Below are 19,358 nucleotides of genomic sequence, written 5' to 3' on the forward strand. Positions count from 1 at the left end.
CTGTCAAAATTTTCACTTTAACCCTCGGCCGGCGGGAAGCATCTTCATATAGTCGTTTCATTGTGTTTGCTTCTCATGCGTGAGCATGAAGTCATTTCTAGGTTTGAATCCTCGCTGTATTGCGTACAAGCATGAAACAGAACCGAAATTCATTTGTAAAAATTACCCATTCATATTTCTAGAAATATAGTAAGAATTTCAACAATCTGAGATAGGTTTTTATTATAAAAATATTATATAATCTACCACTATTTTCCCCAGAATAACTTGTTATATTCAGAGAAATGATTTTTTAATAGTATCCTATTGCTAGGATATGATGGCGAACAATTTAATTGAAATGTACCACGAAAAAGTGGGGCTGCAGCGAGTGAGGAATAGTGGCATCTAACATCTCAAATAGAAGCTTATATTCACATACCTATGCATCGCTGGCTTAATTTATTAAATGTCCACGGCAATGACATCTTTTGTCCCTACACACGCCATACAAACTAACTTCAAAACTTTTTTTTTTTTTTTTAAAAGAAAGACAAACATTCCCGGGTCACGAATAACCCAACAATGTTTGAAAATCTCCTACTACCACCACAGAAAGCCGAAAATGTTGCTTGTGTTGTGATGGAGGACTTAGCCAGCCGAGGAATCGAACACGCGACGCTCGGGTGAGACCCAAGCGCTATGCCCACTCAACCACTGACCGGTCAAAAACTTGTTTGAAAAACTTTTTTTAAACTTTCGATATATTGGTGTGCACAAATACATTCAAATGTATCGTCTTTAAAATGATTTGCCTGTAATTTGATTTGGAATTTATTACAATATCAAATAAAGATTAGGCACACATTTAAGAGAAAAAAAATTACCTACCATGTCTGAACCCCTACAGCCGCCTCTTACAAAATGATCTTTCTTAAATGTTTGATATCACAAAAATAACACATGTACAAAATAAGAGAGGATATAATGTTTATGTGTTGGGTATTGCAGCAGCAACCGCAACAGCACAGAGTACGTGAGTGGTGCAGTGGGTGCGATGGGACTGATGAGCGGCGGGGGGAGTGTGGGCAAGGCGGGGGGCGCGGCATTGTACAAGCCCGTCCCGCCACCCAAACCCAAGCACTACCGCCCCCCGCCTGCCCTGGGCGCTGAGCCCCCTCCCCCGCCCCCCACACACACCAAGAGCTACAGCCAAGGCAACGGGGTAACTAACACATTCACATACATATTACTTATTGTTCATTAGCCATGATGCAACCCATTCTTGTGCGACGGATGTCTACCGGCTGTACGCCAGTGCCAGTTACCTTATGTGTTTCTAAGATATAGACAGTTACACTATTCTTCTAGCAAACTCCCTCGGCAGAAAATGAATATTATAAAATCACTAGCTGATGTTTACCCGACGTTGCTGGGGGCTGTCCTTAGGAGATAGACATATACCATCCTGTACTTTTCTGTAGGCTATTTTAGGTATACAATTCCGTATTACATTATTTTGATGTATCTCATAAGGTTTAGCCAACATTAGCAATGTAAGCGCCTGAAAATATTTTTTTTACAACTTGATTACAAAACATCGACTTTTCTCTACTTTCTACAAATATAATATGCATGCATTAAATATATTTAAACCTTCCGGAAGGAATTCCCTCAATGATAGTAAAAACCCTATCAAAATCTGTTACCTAGTTTAGAAGAACTAAACACACAAATAGACAAATGTGGATAGTGAGTATGTATTATACTATTTAAAGATATTTTTTCTTTCATTTCAAATTGAAAATTCAATTCACAATTCGACCCGTGAAAAGTCACTTGATATTGTAATTCGAATTTCGAAAAAGACAGTTAAAATATTTTGTTTTCCTATAAAACTTTAGAGAATAATTTATCACTTGTCTGAATTATTTTTCACAGAAGTACATAGTTACAATTTTGAAAATGACGCTTTAAGTCAAAGCGAATTTGAGTTCACTAAACAGATTTAATGCAGGAACAATGCGCATCACAGACTTTGATTGGCTGTTTTCTAGGATTTTCATTCTATATTTGTATGCATTATCTAATGGTGTGTTATGTTGTTGCAGAGCATGGAGATGAATGGGCGCGCCATGCACGGGGCTCCGGCCGGAGGGGCCCAGAACGGCTGGGGAGGTTCCCCTGGTCGGGGGCCCCCGGGAGGCTGGCAGCCCCCACCTCAACAGCCGCAGCACGCTCACTCACACTCCTATCACCCGCATCAGGTTATTATTACTACATATTGTATTATTTTTGACGTGGTCCACAGAGCGATATCTGAGACCCCAGGGTTCAGGGATCTTGATGACATTCTTAGCTTCACCTCTTAGGCCTCTGGCATATTGACCGTTATATATCTTAAAGACCCTGTCAGATGGTCCGAGAATTTATGTATATTTCTGCAGATTTCATTATTAGACTTACACTGAACTCCCTTTTTACTTGTGATAGTGAATAATCTTTGTTGCGATTTTTATAAAGTAATTTTTTTAAATAAAATTAAGATACAATAGACAAAAATAAATTTTGATATGATTTGAAACTGAAAAAGGAGGTAGTGCAACAACTAAATCAATGAATTTTATTTTTTGATATCCTGAATTTATTTTTTTACAAGGATCCACCATTATTTTTTCAATTTTTTATTGGTATTTCGTGGAACATAACCACCGTGTAAAAAGGGAGTCCAGTGTATTATAACCATTATTGTCACCACACTTTCTTGTTCTTTCATATAAAATAAATTTATTAAAAATTCACAAAGTTTCATAAGTTTTTCTCGAATTTCAGTTAGAACCTTTGGTTTCAGAGAGGTGTAAATTTTAATTCTTCTGTAGTTAACTTCTAAATTTGAATATAAAGCGTTGTATTTTCTCTTTCTAACAACCTTTAGATCATATTTCTCACTATGACAGCAAGGAAGACACAATGATATCTATGAGACTATACAAGCTGTTCCCAAAATCGAACAAATTGACTCTACGGGTAACAAATTAGCTGGAGGGATTAATTTAATAGTTGAGTCCACAATGAGGTGCTTCTTTTTATGTTAGAGGTCTGCCGCTGTATCGTTTTCTGGATGTGAGGTTAATCTTTCTGTGAAGATTTATTTGTTTTCTCTCTCCGCTGGAGATTGGAAACCTCTCTGCCGTACTTAGACTTTCACCCGCTTAAATTAGAATACTTGAAATGGAATAGAACAGTAATAATGTACATGAATTATTGTTGCAGGCGAGTATGTACGGAGGCCAGGGCCAGGGTCCCCCACAGGCCCCTCCCTATGCCGGGCCCCCGCCGCACATGAGAGGGCCCCCGCACGCTAACAACTCCCATGTCATCGGTGAGGAACTCATTTCTTATTTATTTATTACCAAGTGTCCTTCATTTGACATTACTTTATTTATCCTGTTTTATTTTGACATTTTGAAAACTAAATTCATGTTACATTATAAACTAGCGCGCAGACCCATGAAAATTCACAGGATAGTCTGCATTCCTGACAAATCAGTTCCAATTTTGAAATAAAATATTATATTACAGGAAAGATAACAGAAATTAGCATGTTTGCTGATCAATTTAATTTATAACACTTTTCACTATCATGCTCTTTTCAATTTTCGTAATTGTATTATGCAGGCATATTATTGTACTCCATCAAAGAGTCCCTATTATTGGAGCCAGTGGGACTATGGCATCCCGAATTTAAATCTGGCCATACTAAACATGACTAAAGAAGGGAGATCTTCCACATTGGAAATGTATACACCGAGGTGGGGTAGATTAATGACTTAGTCAGCAGCAATATTGTGTACAGCAAAAACTTTCAAACTTCTTTTCTAAACCACGAATCACGACCTGACACCAGGCCAAGAAAGAAAAAATGCCAGATTGCATACATTCCATCACAAATGACAAAATAAATTTACCGATAACGAAAATAGAAAATTATCCAAAACTCAATGACATTTTTCAAATATTATATCTCATGACACCATTTTTGTATATTGTTAGGTGCTGTTTTTCAGAGCTAGCAAGAATGTGATTCTTTCAAGATATTTTAATGACAACCTTTCCACTCCGAACATGGGAATGGTTTTTTCTCAAAAACCTTAAAATATTCATCAGCAATTAATACATACATTCCGAACACAGCAGTAATTTTTAGTATCATGAAATCATAAATAGTTGCATTCAGGTGCATGGTACATGTGAATGGTTTCTTTCCCGAATAAAGCTTTTTTAAATATAAGTTTTATTTGTAGAACTCAATTTATATTTTGAGTTTATTTTTTATATATTCAGTAATATTATTACTCAATATATTAATTTTTTTATTATTTATAAACAAGTTCGGCTGTTTAGTTATTATTCTGTGTGACAGCTGTTTTGCCTTCTGAAGGAATTATCAGTTTCATCAGATCATTATCAGTATTATTATTATCAGCATGATTTTATTAATTGAATAAATTATTGAGTGTATAAAAACTTTAAATCAATAGTTGCGTTTGCAACATGGGAGTGGTTTCCTTCCCGACCGTTTTGATGCATTATAAAAATATCCGGGTCACAAAGAAAAGTTTAGGAAACACTGGTGCACAGTTTTATTGATGGCTATAATTCCCTACAGATTTAGCCGGCAGTCGGGAACAAAGAGGATCAGCTTTTGAACTGTACCGGAAACCCCAACACATGCACAACATAAGGTTAGTTCTTTTGTTTTTACAATCATTAAGAAATTAATTATTAGTCTTATTGTTATATTATGTACAATCATTATCAATCAGAAAACTATATTTATTAGAGAATCTTTCATCAAAGTGGATGTTCAGGGTATCCAACACCGTCGATCGATAAAGATTTTATCGATAATATCAGCAACTTATCATCGCTCCCGAGCATGACTGCACATCGCCAACGAACAAACAACAGTTCACAATGACTAAGGACGGGTTGTTTCAAAGAATTTTAACAATTCATAAAATTTCAAAATTAATATTCAAGTTCTGTGAAAGTCCTATTCATGTTGTTACTATCCAAGTACTGTGAAACAACTGGTCCATGATGAAATAATAACAGAATGTGAATCGAACTTTCACAGAATGTGAATTTTAACTTCGAAATTAGATGAATTGTTAAAATTCTATGAAACAACCCATCTTGAGTGTTTTAATTTATTTGACGTCAACTTTTGTTTGTACATATGTCGTTGATCTGCAGTCGTGCTCGGGAACGATGACAAGTTATCGCCATTATCAATCGACCGTGCTAATGACAAGATTGCTTATTATCATGTAAAGAAAACTGCCCAAGTGCCGAAAAGAGTATTTAATTCCTTATATTTTTCTTATGTATAAATAATTCTTTTTGTCTTTACAAAATATTGCTTGTACCAAAAAAATTGTTACTTGTGGTATGGGATATTTATTTTGAAAATCAATTGAGATTTGGCCGGGGTAACACTTGGGCAATATCACTTATTCATTGCCGACATGTTCTTTACAATTTGATAGAATCTAATATCACTACGTCGTATTCTTATATTCATCTTTATCCATAAAGTATAATTAATTAAAAGTTGCATGCTTTATGTCTAGTCCCTTAGCGCTAACATGCAAACACTCATTGCTTAAAACTAACCAACAACACGGGCTCTCCTAAATTAGCGCCCATAGAAATACATTCCATAGATTAATTAATATTATAATTACCCAATGGCGGGATGTCTATGGTTGAACTTCACTTGGTGGTTTTTTAACACAATTTGCACTTTTATCTTATCAAGCGGTTTTGGCTGATGTGTCTGCATCTTAGTGCATATATATGTTTATACATTGAAACAACTTATATAATACTTCCATAACAGTGTATCTATATGGAACTTTACCAGTTGAATCATAACATTGTGTTTGGTGGTACTTTACCAAATCTCAATTCTATCATATTGTAAATATGTACTGTTCTATAATTCAAATTGATCCTGTTGTTTCACTGTATAATCTTGGGGATTCGTTTGTTTTATTACCTTACTTATGTTAATTATCAAAAGAACTCTTGTAATCTAAAATGGATAAATCCTCTTAGGAGATTCGCTTCTAAATTGTCGCTAACTGGGATGAAGAAGAAAATATTTGTGTCCATTAAAACAAGCGCTTTGCACACAAAAGTTGAATATGTAATTTAAAAAACTTTCTTTTTGTCGCTTTTTACAATACCATAAACTAACATGTAGTCAAAGAATTAATAGCAGACTTGTTTATGGTAATTTCCCATTGACAAAAAGTAGAATCCCATGTGGAGTGTATCTGAAATGTATGTTTTGTTTGGGAATCCTCCTTAGCCCCGCTCCGGAGGGTGGGGACGATGAAACCACTACCAACATCACGCCCAAAGCCAACAAGAAACTATCCAAAACATCCTCCTTCCTTAGAAGTATCACTATCGACTTGTTCAGATCCAAAACTAAGAAAGTCTCCAAGCACCATTCTGTGTGCGAAAGTGATTTACACAACAAATCAAAACCTGTAGTCCTCCGTCGGGAACAATCTGACCTAAGCAGTGCCCACCTTAATCCCATCACCAAACCCCGAGGTTTGTTTAGGAGCAATTCATCCTGTGATAACAAGACCCCTCTGAAACCCATTCTCAAGCGACAATCATCCTTCAATGACCATAATAGAATGATTCCCATTATCAAAGATGCCGTTCCCAACCCTCTGGAAAATACGCACCTCCGGCGTCAGAACTCTTTGATGGACATTGAAACAGAACCAAAGATTAAACCCATCCTCCGAAGACAGAATTCTTTGATAGAGTATAATAGGCGCGGTGCTTTCGATTACCAATTTAAACCATTTAACATGATAACGGCTATCGATCCTTTGTACCAGCGCAAGATGGAAATCAAACATGAGCCTTACTACCCGGGGAAAGATACGCATCAGCGATCTCCCACAGAACCTATTTTCCAAACCAAAACTGAAGCTGTGTACGGCGTTGTTCCTAAACCAGAGAGAACGTATGCCACCAGGTCGGAGGTGAGAACCGAGTCGCCATACGCCACCAGACAAGAGGTCATGATGAATCAAACCCAGTGTCCATATTCCTCTAGGCAAGAAATTATTCACGAGCAAAGCTTGAGAAATGAAGAAGCCATTTACAGCCGTAAGCAGGAGATTATACACAAAACTTACGAGAGTCCTTACACTTCTAGAAGTGAAATGCAAAGGCAAAGGGAAAATCCATATGGAAATAGACAAGACTGTTGCCTACAGAGGTCTAGAGAGAGCCCATATGGGTCCATACGCACTCCATCAGAATCTCCGTATGCTTCGAGAAGTGAAGCGTGGGGGCAGAGATCGTCCATGCCCAATCCATACGGTACCAAAGAAGAACTTCTCCGGCAGCGCTTGGGTGGGGAGAATCCTTATGGAACTAAGGAAGATATGCTAAAGCAAAGAATGAGTTCGGAGAGTGCTTATGCTTCTAGAGGTGAGCTCATCAAACAGCGCAAGCATTCAGATAGTTCTTATGCGTCGAGGGAAGAAGTTACCAGGTGTCACATGCCAGAGAGCCCTTATCAAACTAAGGATGAGATGCTTAGACAAAGAATGCTTTCCGAAAGTCCTTATAGTACGAGAGAAAATATAATGAAGCAGAGAATGCCCTCAGAAAATTCACGCAATATTTCACAGGAGGTAGTCATGCGCAGAGTTTCAGTAGACAGCTCTCATTCTAACAGTATGGAGCTCTGCAAACAGAGGCGCTGCTCCCAGTCTTCCCATTCTTCTAGAGATGAAAGGAATCAGTGTCGCCCTCACTCTGACAACATGGCCTCCACCAGCGACAAGTGCCAGAGTCCGCATGGTGGAAGGGAAAAGAATATCAATCAAAGCTTAGATAGTAATCACAATAATTCTCGCAGAGCAGAAGGGGAACAATTCTCATTTGTTAATAACTTAGCAACTTTACGTATAGGGGACAATCCCCATGTTACCAAAGCAGATGTGGAAAACAAGAGGTTTTCTGCAGAAGGTTCATACGGTTCTGACTTGCATGGTATGCCTCCGAACGAGTCTAACTCTTTGGATTATTCTAAATGCTCTACGACTGTCACTCCTGCTTTAGAACAAGGTCCCTGCATCTGTGAGGACATATCGTCCAGTGTTCAGCATCCTTGCTCATTGTATACTCCTCCGGCAGAAAACCCCTATGTGACCAAACAGGAAATATTGTCACAAAAAGCAGCCTTGCTAGCTAGTAAAGAAACCAATAAGTTGCAATCAGACGACAGGTTTGAGGTAATTCGATTACGGAACCAAGCTAAAAAGGAGATAATCTATCAATCTAAAATAGAAGCAATGATGGAAGGAACTTCCACTGAACCGATGTATGTATCAAAAAGAGACTTGAAGGATACTGTGATATATGAATCCCAAAACGAAATGAAAGAACACAATACTTATGTTAAAAAAGACAACAATTCGAGACACAGTCCTTACGACCTCAGTGACGTAGCTCACTTGTCGAGACGAGAATCCCTGTACCAGTCAAAACAGGAGGCCTTGCAACATAATACATGTTCCTTCAGACCTCCCGGAATAGACTTTGACGCTCTCAGAAACCACTCTCAAACAGATCAAGAGAAGCAGACTCTCGTATATGAAAGCAACATCCTCAAGGGCGAGCCCCTGTATCAATCCAGAATGCCTCCCAAAGTAAAGTTTGCATCTCAGGACCCTAAAGCCTCCACAAGTAACTTTGCATCGGCAACTTCCATGGAAGTGCACTATGAATCGGAATGCAGCATGCAGTTTGACTGCAAGCCGCAGAGCACCCCGTACGCGTCGCAAGACATGAACCGAGGGAATGAGACGCTCCCCGTGTTTAAGTGCAACAACAGGTCGGGTAACAGCAGCGGGGAGGGGCATGATACCACGGTGGTGGCGGCGGGGGGGCCGCTGGTGTTAGACACAGACCTGCTGGCCGTGGGGCAGAAGGGGAAGATAGGGGGGCCAGAGGGGCCGTGCACCACGTGGGGGATATTCGACAGCGAGGGCGGGCTGCTGGAGGACAGGTCGTGGGGTGTGTCGTTGCTGATCCCCGCCGACGCCATCTTGCCCGGAGTGAAGCAGAAGATATACTTCACGGTGTCGGACCCCCGACACAGCCAGACTACCGGGGGCCCGCCCATTGATATGGACAAGGGTAAATAGAATAATATTGGAATGAAAATGCACCTGTTATTTGAGCACACGTTGGTTGCATGAGCAAGTACATAGCTATGTTCCTGTAGGTGTAGAATATAGTTGCCATTGATTAGAACTTTAATATTACTTTAAGCCTCTAGTTAGTAGTTAGACCACTCCCCCCTTACACCCTACAAACACACCCTCCATGCATACATGCACTGCACCACACACACACTGTGGAATTCGTAGACTAACAATTAATTCTTTTTTCGTAATGGATTTTTTCAGGCATGCATGTTTTTTGTAGATTTTGGTAATCAACAGCATCTAACCATGGTGGTAGAAATTGGCTAAATAATATTTTCATAGCTTGTTTTATTATCCTAATATTATAAACACCTTATACATTTCATATTATAAAATATTTTGTTTATAAAAGTCTTCAAACCAAATTTATTTTACTTTGATCCATCTGCATGTTTTGGAAACTTAAAATTATTAATAAAATGCTTGTTTTAATTTAATTATTTCATGAACAAAACACTTTTTGCAAGTCATGCTTCAAAATATTAAGATGCATTATTTGTTTGCGCCTATATATACGGTATAGGTATATGTAAATAGTTTTGTCCATATGATTGGTTTTCATGGTTATTTAATCCAACATTGTATTGTATACCTTTCTTGAAGGAATTAGGTTTTTTTACGGACAAAAATATTTATTCATAAACTGTATGTACAGATGCAAAGAAACAATTCATTTAATATTATGAAGCATAACTTGCAAAAAGTGTTTTTTCATGAAATAATTAAATTAGCACCATCTATGAACGAGCAATTTATGAATAATTTTAAGTTTACCGTTATGAAATATTCATCTGTTGTATTTCAGCTTACAGTATCTTTAAAATAGCAAAAAATAATAAAGCTTACCGGTTGTTACAGAAATTTGCATAAATATGTTTTGATTCAAAAACAGTTCAGAAAGAGTCCATAAAAACAATTAAAACAACTTGAATTTCTGTATCTTTTGCGTTAGCCTAAAACGTGTTAAATCAGCCGTATGCAATAAGTTTTCAGTTTTATTAAATGCGGTATTCTGTATTGCGCTAATAAGCTAAATACTTAATTTGCGTCTCTTATAAGAAGTTATGCTAACGCCAGAGATGATGGCGATTTTCCGCGTAATCGAATCGAATCTCATTGCGTTCAAACATCAAATAAATACCACAAAAGGATAGTAATTTGTGAATGTCTATTAGGCTTAGATTATAAAACATGTAAGTAGTTATAACATAATAATACGGCAATCCTTTATGTATTTCGCCCAATAAGTTATTAGTAAAGTTGCCAAATACTGCTTATGCGTATATCCGGACCCCGATTAAATATGAAACTTAATTTTGATTGAGAAAAAATTGAACTTTAATGCATCTTTTACTATTTTCCCAATATAAATAGTTGTTTCTTGTAGTAATTCAGTTGAAACCAAGTTATTTTACCCAACAAAATATCTTGTAAATTGTCAATTGAATGATGCTTATTACCATAGCCAAAACATCTCAGTTATGTTTTAACGATTGTGTACAACTTAAAACATACTATATTAAATTAAATAATAATCATGTATACATCAGTAATTTGTATTTTTAAGTAATGAATCCAGCAACAATCAAACGTCCACACGCGACAGGCATAGACAACCTATAGAAAATCACAGACATTTGAAAGCCGTTAACACACGGCGTTCCGAATTTTGACGGCTAACGTTCCCCCTAACGGCGACCTAACGCAAAAGATACAAAATAGCCTTTCTGTTTAGTGTGGAGAATGGGATAAGGTTATTCATGCATCCTTGTATTCAATTTTATTTTATGGTTATAAGCAAAGTATTTCTACTTTTCTTTGATCATTTAAATTATTATAAACAGTGTTCCATGCTCAGGGGTTGTTCATTCATGATACTAAGGATGGGGTGTTTCAGAGAATTCGAACAATTCTTCAAATTTCAAAGTTAATTTTCAAGTTCTGTGAAAGATTTGTTCAAGTTCTGTTATTATTTCATTTCTGTCAAGCAACTAGCCTATCATGATATAATAAAAGAACTTGAATATAAGACTTTCACAGAATCCCTAATGAACATTGAAATTTGACGAATTGTTCAAATTCTCGGAAACAACCCATCCTAAGGACGGATTGTTTCACAGAATTTGATCAATTCTTCAAATTTCAAAGTTGATTTTCAAGTTCTGTGAAGTTTCTATTCAAGTTTTTCAAAAGAAGCAATTCATTTTATCAAAAATTTTGATACATTTTTTCATTGCTCAAAACTGTTTGATTTCATCAATCAAGGTTGCTTTTAGAGCTTTTACATTTTTTAATACTGACAAATATTTCCCTTCAAGGATTTTTTTCATGAACTTTGCCCAACTTAAGAGTATGAAACACAGTGTATATGTTATTTCCAAGCAAATTATATCTCCTAGATAGAGAGTAGATGTTCTAATAACAAGTGTCTGTGTCAGGTGAGGCTCTTCTGTCTCCGCTGGTGATGTGCGGGCCACAGGGGCTGGGGTTTGCGCGGCCCGTGACGCTGCGTCTGCCGCACTGCGCCAACACGCTGCCTTCACTGGGCCTCACGCTCAATGCCAGCGACACGGAGCCCGGCCCAGCACCGTCCTGGGACAACATCCTGTTGCCTGCCACCACTACGCTCAACACCGTGGCTGTAAAGGTGGACCACTTCTAGTGAACTAACCCACCCAACACAACACAGGTTTTGGAACACTGCTGAGAGTCTTGTGAAACAATTGAGCTCTGTCCGATGACAATTCAATCTTATTATTATAACTGTTGTGTTTTCACTTTTCCTGTAAGCGTACAATAAAACAAACACTGCCATATGAAAGCTTTAGGAATTCTTCTTTTGAAGAATTTGACTGTCAATCACAAAATGCCTGCAATCACACACAGAGTAGACTTCTCCTTTAAAGCGGGTTCCTTTATATTGAAGGGTAGACACAACATATTTTATAGCAAACATAAACGTCATAATAACTTTAAATACTTGATGGATCGTAGAATAAAATACATCTTTAAGCTATAGTAAAATAATGTTTCCTTTTACCAGGGGAACATGAAATGATATTAGTATTTTATCTTAAATACCTTTTGGTTTAAACAGTGCCTTATAATCGTAGCAATCTTATTACAATAATTATTAATTTTTTCCAATATTGTATCTTTGTTAATCATTATGATAATAATGAGTCCTTTAATTGTTTATATTATAAAACAAAAATGTGATTTAATGATAATAAGAAGTGAATGTTTGAATTTTATTGGTACACAATTTATTTTATTGCATCTCTGTGAGCTTATAGGAGGTTTGTTTTTCACATTTTGTCAATATATTATATTTGGACATATTTCTGTATTTTTGCAGATGTTTAAATGTACTTTTAGCCACAAATGTGCCTTATTATATAGTACTTATTGTCTAGGAGACTGAAGATAATGAACACAAATAGTCCCCATCGGAACCACGGCTTCGCTGACAAAGGGTTCAATAGAATTACTACATTAACAAAAATTGCATAATTGAACACAATTTTAGGCATTAACTCAACATTGTTGGTTTTTTTTATAAGTGCCTTAAATCAATATAGATTATTTGTAAATTTTAAAAATATCGTATTGAAAAGATACCAATATATTTTTTTATAATTAGTTTTTAGATAAATAAGATTATTATTATCCCCCATTTTATTTGTTAAACGAGAAGATATTTTTAAAGCAAAGTTCAGAAAGTGCTTAAGCACCACGAAGAAGAAGCCTTGTAAATTATTGAGAACATTTTGAAATGCATATTAAACCACCAATATTTTTAATACATACTTTATAATTAATTTAAGAATCTCATTAAAATTGCCCATTAATAATTAGGTAGCTTTATTCTTTGTTTGAAGGCCTTCAGTCAAAAAAGTTTATTGTAAGTTTAAAATATTGTATAAATATTATTGAAAATAAATAAACACATATTTACTGTATAAACTGAATTTCATTAAAACCTAAATTGATACTTTCAACCGCCTGGAATCTAGCATGACTGTTATAACATGTAATTTGGTGATTTTCATCTACCAAGTAAGTTTTAAATAAAATACTTCTTCTGTAAATTAAAAACCTTCGCTGGTTCCTTATCAACTTCTTGTGTTCCTGAGATTTTCCATAAAAACCATACATTCAGTCTACTTTCATGCTTCCTCTGTTAGTTCTGTGCCTCACTGCCATAGATCAGGGTAAGTACCAGCACTCCATTGGCGACTGCTAGCTTCACTTTTTTGGATAATTTTTAACCGCGTTCAATCCTACATTAATGGAGTTACCTGTATTTACCCTTCTTTCAATAACTCTATCAGTTTTCCTACTCTCTCATTCAAACACCATGACTTTCTTACTTACTTTCATCATTAACTCATTCTTCATACATACTTCGTTCATCCTAGACGTGAGATACTGTAGATTTTCCATTCTGTTAGCAACCAGCACCGCATCAGCAACATACTTTCAGATAACTCAAATTCGCGCCCAATCCCGCCTCTTTCAATTCTTGCATAAAATGGATCGGATAACCGGGGTGATATTACCCCATACGTGGACAACACCTCCCACAGCTTTTTCCTGTCGACTCGGTCGTATGCTTTTTGTAGATCTACAAAGACACAGAAAAGTTTCTGGTTTTATGAAAGAAACTTCTCAGTGAGCATACGCAATGAGGAAATCTGGTCCAAGCACCCCTTCCACTTAAAAGCACTTGGTGCATCCTATATTTTATCCTTTGTTTCCATTCTTAGCCTTTCAATCGAAATTCTACCGTACAGCTTGCCAACTGAACTTAGCAGGCTAATAGCCCTGTGATCCCCACATTACATACTACTTTGATTGTAGAGAGGCATATCTTAATATATATTTAAAAATAACATTTCACAGTTTTCGTAAACGCTAATCTCCGAAACCGCCCAACCGATTTCAATGACATTTTGTCAATGTTTATGGTTGGTTCCAGCTTGAATCATGGGATAGTTTTGGACCTCATAGGTGGCGCTGTTGTCGAGATCTAAATTTATTTTATTTTTTCAGTTTATCATCCAAAAATACATACAACCACACTCTTAATGTTGTGTTGTACATACTAAATTGTGCGTAAGTGTCCCTTTCAGTGATTTGTCTATAAATAAAATCTGCTTACGATGAGTAGTCCTCTTTAGTTAGCTTTGTTATAACCGTAACAGAAAATTCCAAATCGGGTAAAAAAAAATTTGCCTTTACAGTTTTAGTTACAGCATTTAGTATTTAGTTTGACCCTTTCACAAAAATATTTTTACTCACCGCCAAACGAACAAGTGATATAAGAGTGAATGACTGACGGTCCGGTAAGAAACAAGACCTTGCGCACAATGGGCTGCATTGCAAAACGGTACTTTACTTTAGCAAACATTACTTTTCTCATCAGGGTCTGGTTATTTCAATGTGCGCTCAAGTTGTGATGTCATAATTTATTCAAGGCATTCTCAAATCATCCTGGTGTCAAAAAGATTGTCACGTGGTTTTGCCTCTAGCTTGTCGAAATGATCTCCAGATTCTGCATTAGGGCATGTCTAACTCTTGACTTAACTCTGAAGTCAGTGGGTATAATATAGAAAGTACTAGATTTCAATCACTGATTTTATTCATAAAATAATTAATAGCTATTATAAACAATACCATAGTAGTTATAGTAAATATGACTCTACTTTGCTAAGACTTCCGGTTTGCTAAAATAGTTTGGTACTCATCAGGATTCAGGAGCTCTCCCTGGATCCGGGCGTTGGTGGAGATGAGCGTCAGCACCACGGCTATGTAGCCACACGAGTCTGGATCGCTCTTCAGAAGGTGAGGGTTCTCAATAAGAGCATCATTTACTTCGATTAGCTTCCCCTTGATGCAACTGGACACTACAAATTCATCACCGTCGCCGCACTTGATCTTGCAAAGTGTCGAGTTGTAATCTAGAATCTGTCCACCTTTCTTTCCCTTCCCTTTCACTGCATTCTTGGTCCTGTCCGTGTTGCCAACTTGGAAGTTGACCGAGAAGTCATTTTTCTTAAAGATGGGATGTGACGGAGCCAAGGTAATGACGCAAATTTTATTGGAATGAAATAGCAGGAGATGGTCATTTCCTACAGTCCCTCTCACATCGATACAGTACCTCCGGGAGAAATAGCGATCAGTGACGGACTTGTAGACATCTTCTGTGCGGATGGAGTTGACGATATCGGGAACTATATATTGAACTACCTCCTCGTTGTTCTCGTTGGTAGAATTGGTCATCTTAGCGGGTTGAGTCGTGTATTACTGGGCACTTTCTTCTTTGTAGAGCTTGGAGAGTCGCGCGTGTATGGCGGCGTGTTTAGCGGCGGATTCTTCTCGGTTTCTGGCTCGGTGTTGGAGTCGTTCTTTCTTTAAGCACTTTATCATCTGACTATCTAATGAGTTGCATGTTCCCAAAAATTTTTTGAAAGGATTCTGCGGAAGAAGAATAATCACTGTTAATAATATTTATATTAGTACTTTTAGTTATTAAATCATTGAGTTATGAAAGAAGATTGATTAAGGTAAATTATAAGAAAAATTCGAAGCTTGTTTACAATATTAAAAACAATGTAGTCCTTTATAAAACATTACTTTAAATGGGGGGTACAAGACTGAATGCGGAATTTGCCTAGTGAAAGTGAATTGTAGAAGTCGGTGATGCCCGAGGAAGACATAGCACGAGCAACTGAATCAAATATGAGTCAGGTCATGTCATGAGTATGTATCAATAAGAATGAAGAAAGGAGCGTAGCAGTAAATTTTCTCTGCCAATAGGCCAGAGCATTCCTTAGTTAGTTTATAATAATAATTGGATAACTTTAATGGGGCCATTCTTGTAAAAAATCACCTTAAGGGCGCTGTGTTGTTAAAGTGATTTGGAGAGCGCAATGTGAGTGTATTACTGTGAATAGCCAAGTGATCAATCATATAATAACAAGAATGACTACGCTATTAACCCGCCGAGCCTGACATGTTGACCGTTATCTATAGGGTTTTCCAATAAGAGGTGTTATTTTGAATAGCCCGCTATTTCGGTAGATGTTACTTTTGAAGCTGTCATTTTTTGACATTTGACAAGTAGAAACTACGCCATTAATAAAAATGGAACGATACACGCTTCAACAATGCATTGAAATTATTAAAATTCACATGGTGAAAATTTGGCAGAGACGGTTCGTAAAACCCGAACATTTTTGGGTCGTCGTGAAGCACCTTGTCGGACCGCAATACAGAAATTGGTGGAAAAATTTGAGCTGTTGGGACAACTTAGAGATGTGAAGAATAAAACCCGTGCACGTCGCTCAAGAACAGCCGAGAATATTGCTGCTGTAGCCGAAAGTGTTGAAGAAAACCCAGGTTTGTCCATTCCTCATCGTTCTTTGGAATTAGGCATTCCACAAACGTCATTACACCGTATTTTGCATAAAGATTTGTGTCTTAAGGATTATAAAGTTCAGTTAACACAAGAACTCAAGGCAGCCAATCATCAACAACACCTCTAAAATAAAATAACACCTCTTAATGGAAAACCTCTATATAAATAAAAATGTTTGTTTGTTCAAAATCTTAAATCTCCGAAAGTTCTTCACCAATTGCATTGACTTTTTTCACAATACATATTGCATTAGAATATGCGTTTATGTTTTTATACATCCATATTATTTACATGTCACCTGTGACAGGCAAAAACATTATTTTTTCAAAAAACAGCACAATTTGTTGGACAAATGTTTTTTTTTTTTTAACAGCGCCATCTGTTGGACGTAAAAGCAACACGCGCTATTATTCCTCTATCTGCACAGACATACTGAGCCACAGTAACGCGTGGCGGTGTACTGCTAGTCATAAATATAAAAACAATAAATCTGTAATTGTTAATACTAATCCAAAAAACTAAAACCCATTATAGGTTACTACCAGAACATCAGATGCTGCCGCACCAAACTTAAGCTAAGATCATTGCTTCATATAATATATTTCCTGATTGAAACTTGGTTGGATCCGTCTTTCAACACCGAGGAATTAGGCTTCACTTCTCATAATATTGTACCGCTACGATAATTAATATGTACCATCACCAAGGAGTAATATTTGTTTCCACATATATGACTTCTTCCAGACGGCAGAATATGAACTGTTTTGCTGAGGAACCTCCGAGGTTGGTTTAAAAGTAGCACAACATCTCTATTCCGGTCTCAGTTACCAAGGGTGATGTTCAACCATCCATATAAACTTATTGTGAAATCAGATATGAAATAATGGTAAAGGTTACGAATTCCGCTTCAAGGTAAACATGGAATGTTTACTTTGAATTAATACTTGAATTTAGTTATATTATTACTAAAAGTTACTATAAATGTTGGGGAACCTTTAATAACGCCTGCTCACGTCCCCTTTAGAGTTATATCCCAGTTTTCAAGTAGTTTGTGGGCTACGCTAGGTTTGTATAGACTGGTTTGTGATTTAATTATAATACGTTATTATGAATATAATCCAACTCTTGATATGAACATAGTCGCCGTCGGCTGCGACTATAATGGCGCCGCATACTAATTGACATATCGCGTAAGTGACTTAATAAACGAAATTAAAATTAAAGTGCGTATTTTTCCGTCTCCCCCGACATAATAAATCATGTTTTGAATAAATAAAGCTAAATCCATTTATTTCAAAGTGAAATATTGCGTATTAAGAGTGAAGCGGAATAAGAGAAAAATAATGAAATAATATTAGTACAAACATGCACAAGTGGGTGGTTCATTTTAAATACATTTACAACAATGAAAACGAAACAATTTAAAATAAAATGTATTAATTTCGCAATCTTTATTTGCATTGCGCAAAGTGTATAATCTTATTTTTCAGATGCCACAAATAAGATAAAGAAACAAATGATAAAAGTACGCAAGGTATTGTATTTATAGGTAAATTATTCACTGGCGTAGTTAAATTGTGGCCAAAATGTCTATGTTCGGATAAAATATTTTAACCTCCAAAATATAATATTTACTCACCTCTGAATGGCAATGGCTGAGCGCCCTTATAAGTAAATTGCATTCATCAGTATGCAAATGTGGCGACAGATCCGTATGCATATCTGTTTAGTCAAATATGCAGGAAAATTAAGTACAACTTTATTGTTCAACACACAAGATAAACTTCAAAATGACAGAAGACAGAACCATAGAGAAAAATATCTTTACATAACCTTAATAGACAATACGTGCATGCTAAAATAAATTTTATGTACCAACTTGCAATTTCAATGGTAAAATAATGGTAATAATAATAATATTTGGGTAATTTATATAGCGCCGTTTTCGTGAGAAATCACCTTAAGGTAACTGTTTTTTTTTTAATTTTATTTTTAAAAGTAAAAAACGTAACACACTGTTTGTAAATTATACATCTGTATGAGTACTGTAACTTTTATTATTATTATTGCTTATTTGGCGACAGTCTAAAAAACAAAATACTGGATTTATAACATTAACCTTTGTTCGCTTTTGGGAACAACTCATTTGGTCTCATAGAAATCGTTCCGTCTCCCTTACTGTCATGGTGAAAAATACGATCTAAACAGTGTTAGAAAGAGAAAACACCACGCTTTATATTCGAATCTAGATGTTAACCACATAAGAATTAAAATGTTCACTTTTATGAAACCAAAGGTTTCGAAGAACAATTGAAAAAAAATCGTTACAATTTTTTTATATGAAACGACAAAAAAGTGAGGTGGCAATAACGTTTGTAATAAATTTGTCTAATGAAATGCATGTTTTATATATTTTTTCGTTACCAGTAATTTTATTTACAAAAAACGTGAGGTAAGCCATTTAAATTTTGATATATCAAAAATCATATTTTAACTTATAATGATAAAATTTTAAGCATATTTTATCAGCTTTCAAAAGAAGTTTTGTTAAACTTGTAAAATTCCGCTGAATGCAAAGGTTCTTTAAAAAACCAAAGCTTGATTTCAACTGTATCTAATGGAGACAACAATTTAAGTCG

At 36.2% G+C, this 19,358-nt stretch overlaps 3 protein-coding genes across 11 annotated transcripts in view; 1 reads left to right on the top strand and 2 right to left on the bottom strand.

Moving 5' to 3' along the window:
- Positions 1 to 13,262, top strand: part of pyd (zonula occludens-like protein polychaetoid) — a 251,726-nt gene extending 238,464 nt beyond the window's left edge. For 7 of the 9 annotated variants that reach the window (XM_089640257.1, XM_089640260.1, XM_089640262.1 and 4 more), the window contains 6 exons: positions 991 to 1,204; positions 2,091 to 2,246; positions 3,253 to 3,361; positions 4,649 to 4,724; positions 6,359 to 9,225; positions 11,735 to 13,262. In XM_089640257.1, the coding sequence (XP_089496383.1) occupies positions 991 to 1,204; positions 2,091 to 2,246; positions 3,253 to 3,361; positions 4,649 to 4,724; positions 6,359 to 9,225; positions 11,735 to 11,958 (3,646 nt within the window). In that variant the 3' untranslated portion in view covers positions 11,959 to 13,262. The remainder of the gene's footprint in view (positions 1 to 990; positions 1,205 to 2,090; positions 2,247 to 3,252; positions 3,362 to 4,648; positions 4,725 to 6,358; positions 9,226 to 11,734) is intronic. The other 2 variants (XM_089640258.1, XM_089640265.1) reach the window with 2 other exon arrangements.
- A 1,660-nt stretch (positions 13,263 to 14,922) lies between these two features.
- On the bottom strand, positions 14,923 to 15,581 carry LOC149417385 (protein Abitram). The gene has a single exon (XM_089639999.1). It carries the CDS (start codon positions 15,579 to 15,581, stop codon positions 15,009 to 15,011), a length of 573 nt encoding a protein of 190 aa, XP_089496125.1. The 3' UTR covers positions 14,923 to 15,008.
- Positions 15,582 to 15,602: 21 nt separating this feature from the next.
- LOC149417386 (COX assembly mitochondrial protein 2 homolog) lies at positions 15,603 to 18,544 on the bottom strand. The gene is made up of 2 exons (XM_089640000.1): positions 18,359 to 18,544; positions 15,603 to 15,776 (listed from the first exon to the last, which is right to left on the bottom strand). The coding sequence occupies exons 1-2, from the start codon at positions 18,437 to 18,439 to the stop codon at positions 15,603 to 15,605; spliced, it is 255 nt and encodes an 84-aa protein (XP_089496126.1). The 5' UTR covers positions 18,440 to 18,544.
- Positions 18,545 to 19,358: the final 814 nt, after the last annotated feature.

This window comes from Hesperophylax consimilis, chromosome 15, assembly GCF_061612785.1.
Source record: "Hesperophylax consimilis isolate HC1 chromosome 15, BYU_Hcon_1.0, whole genome shotgun sequence".
Taxonomy (NCBI): Eukaryota; Metazoa; Arthropoda; class Insecta; order Trichoptera; family Limnephilidae; genus Hesperophylax; species Hesperophylax consimilis.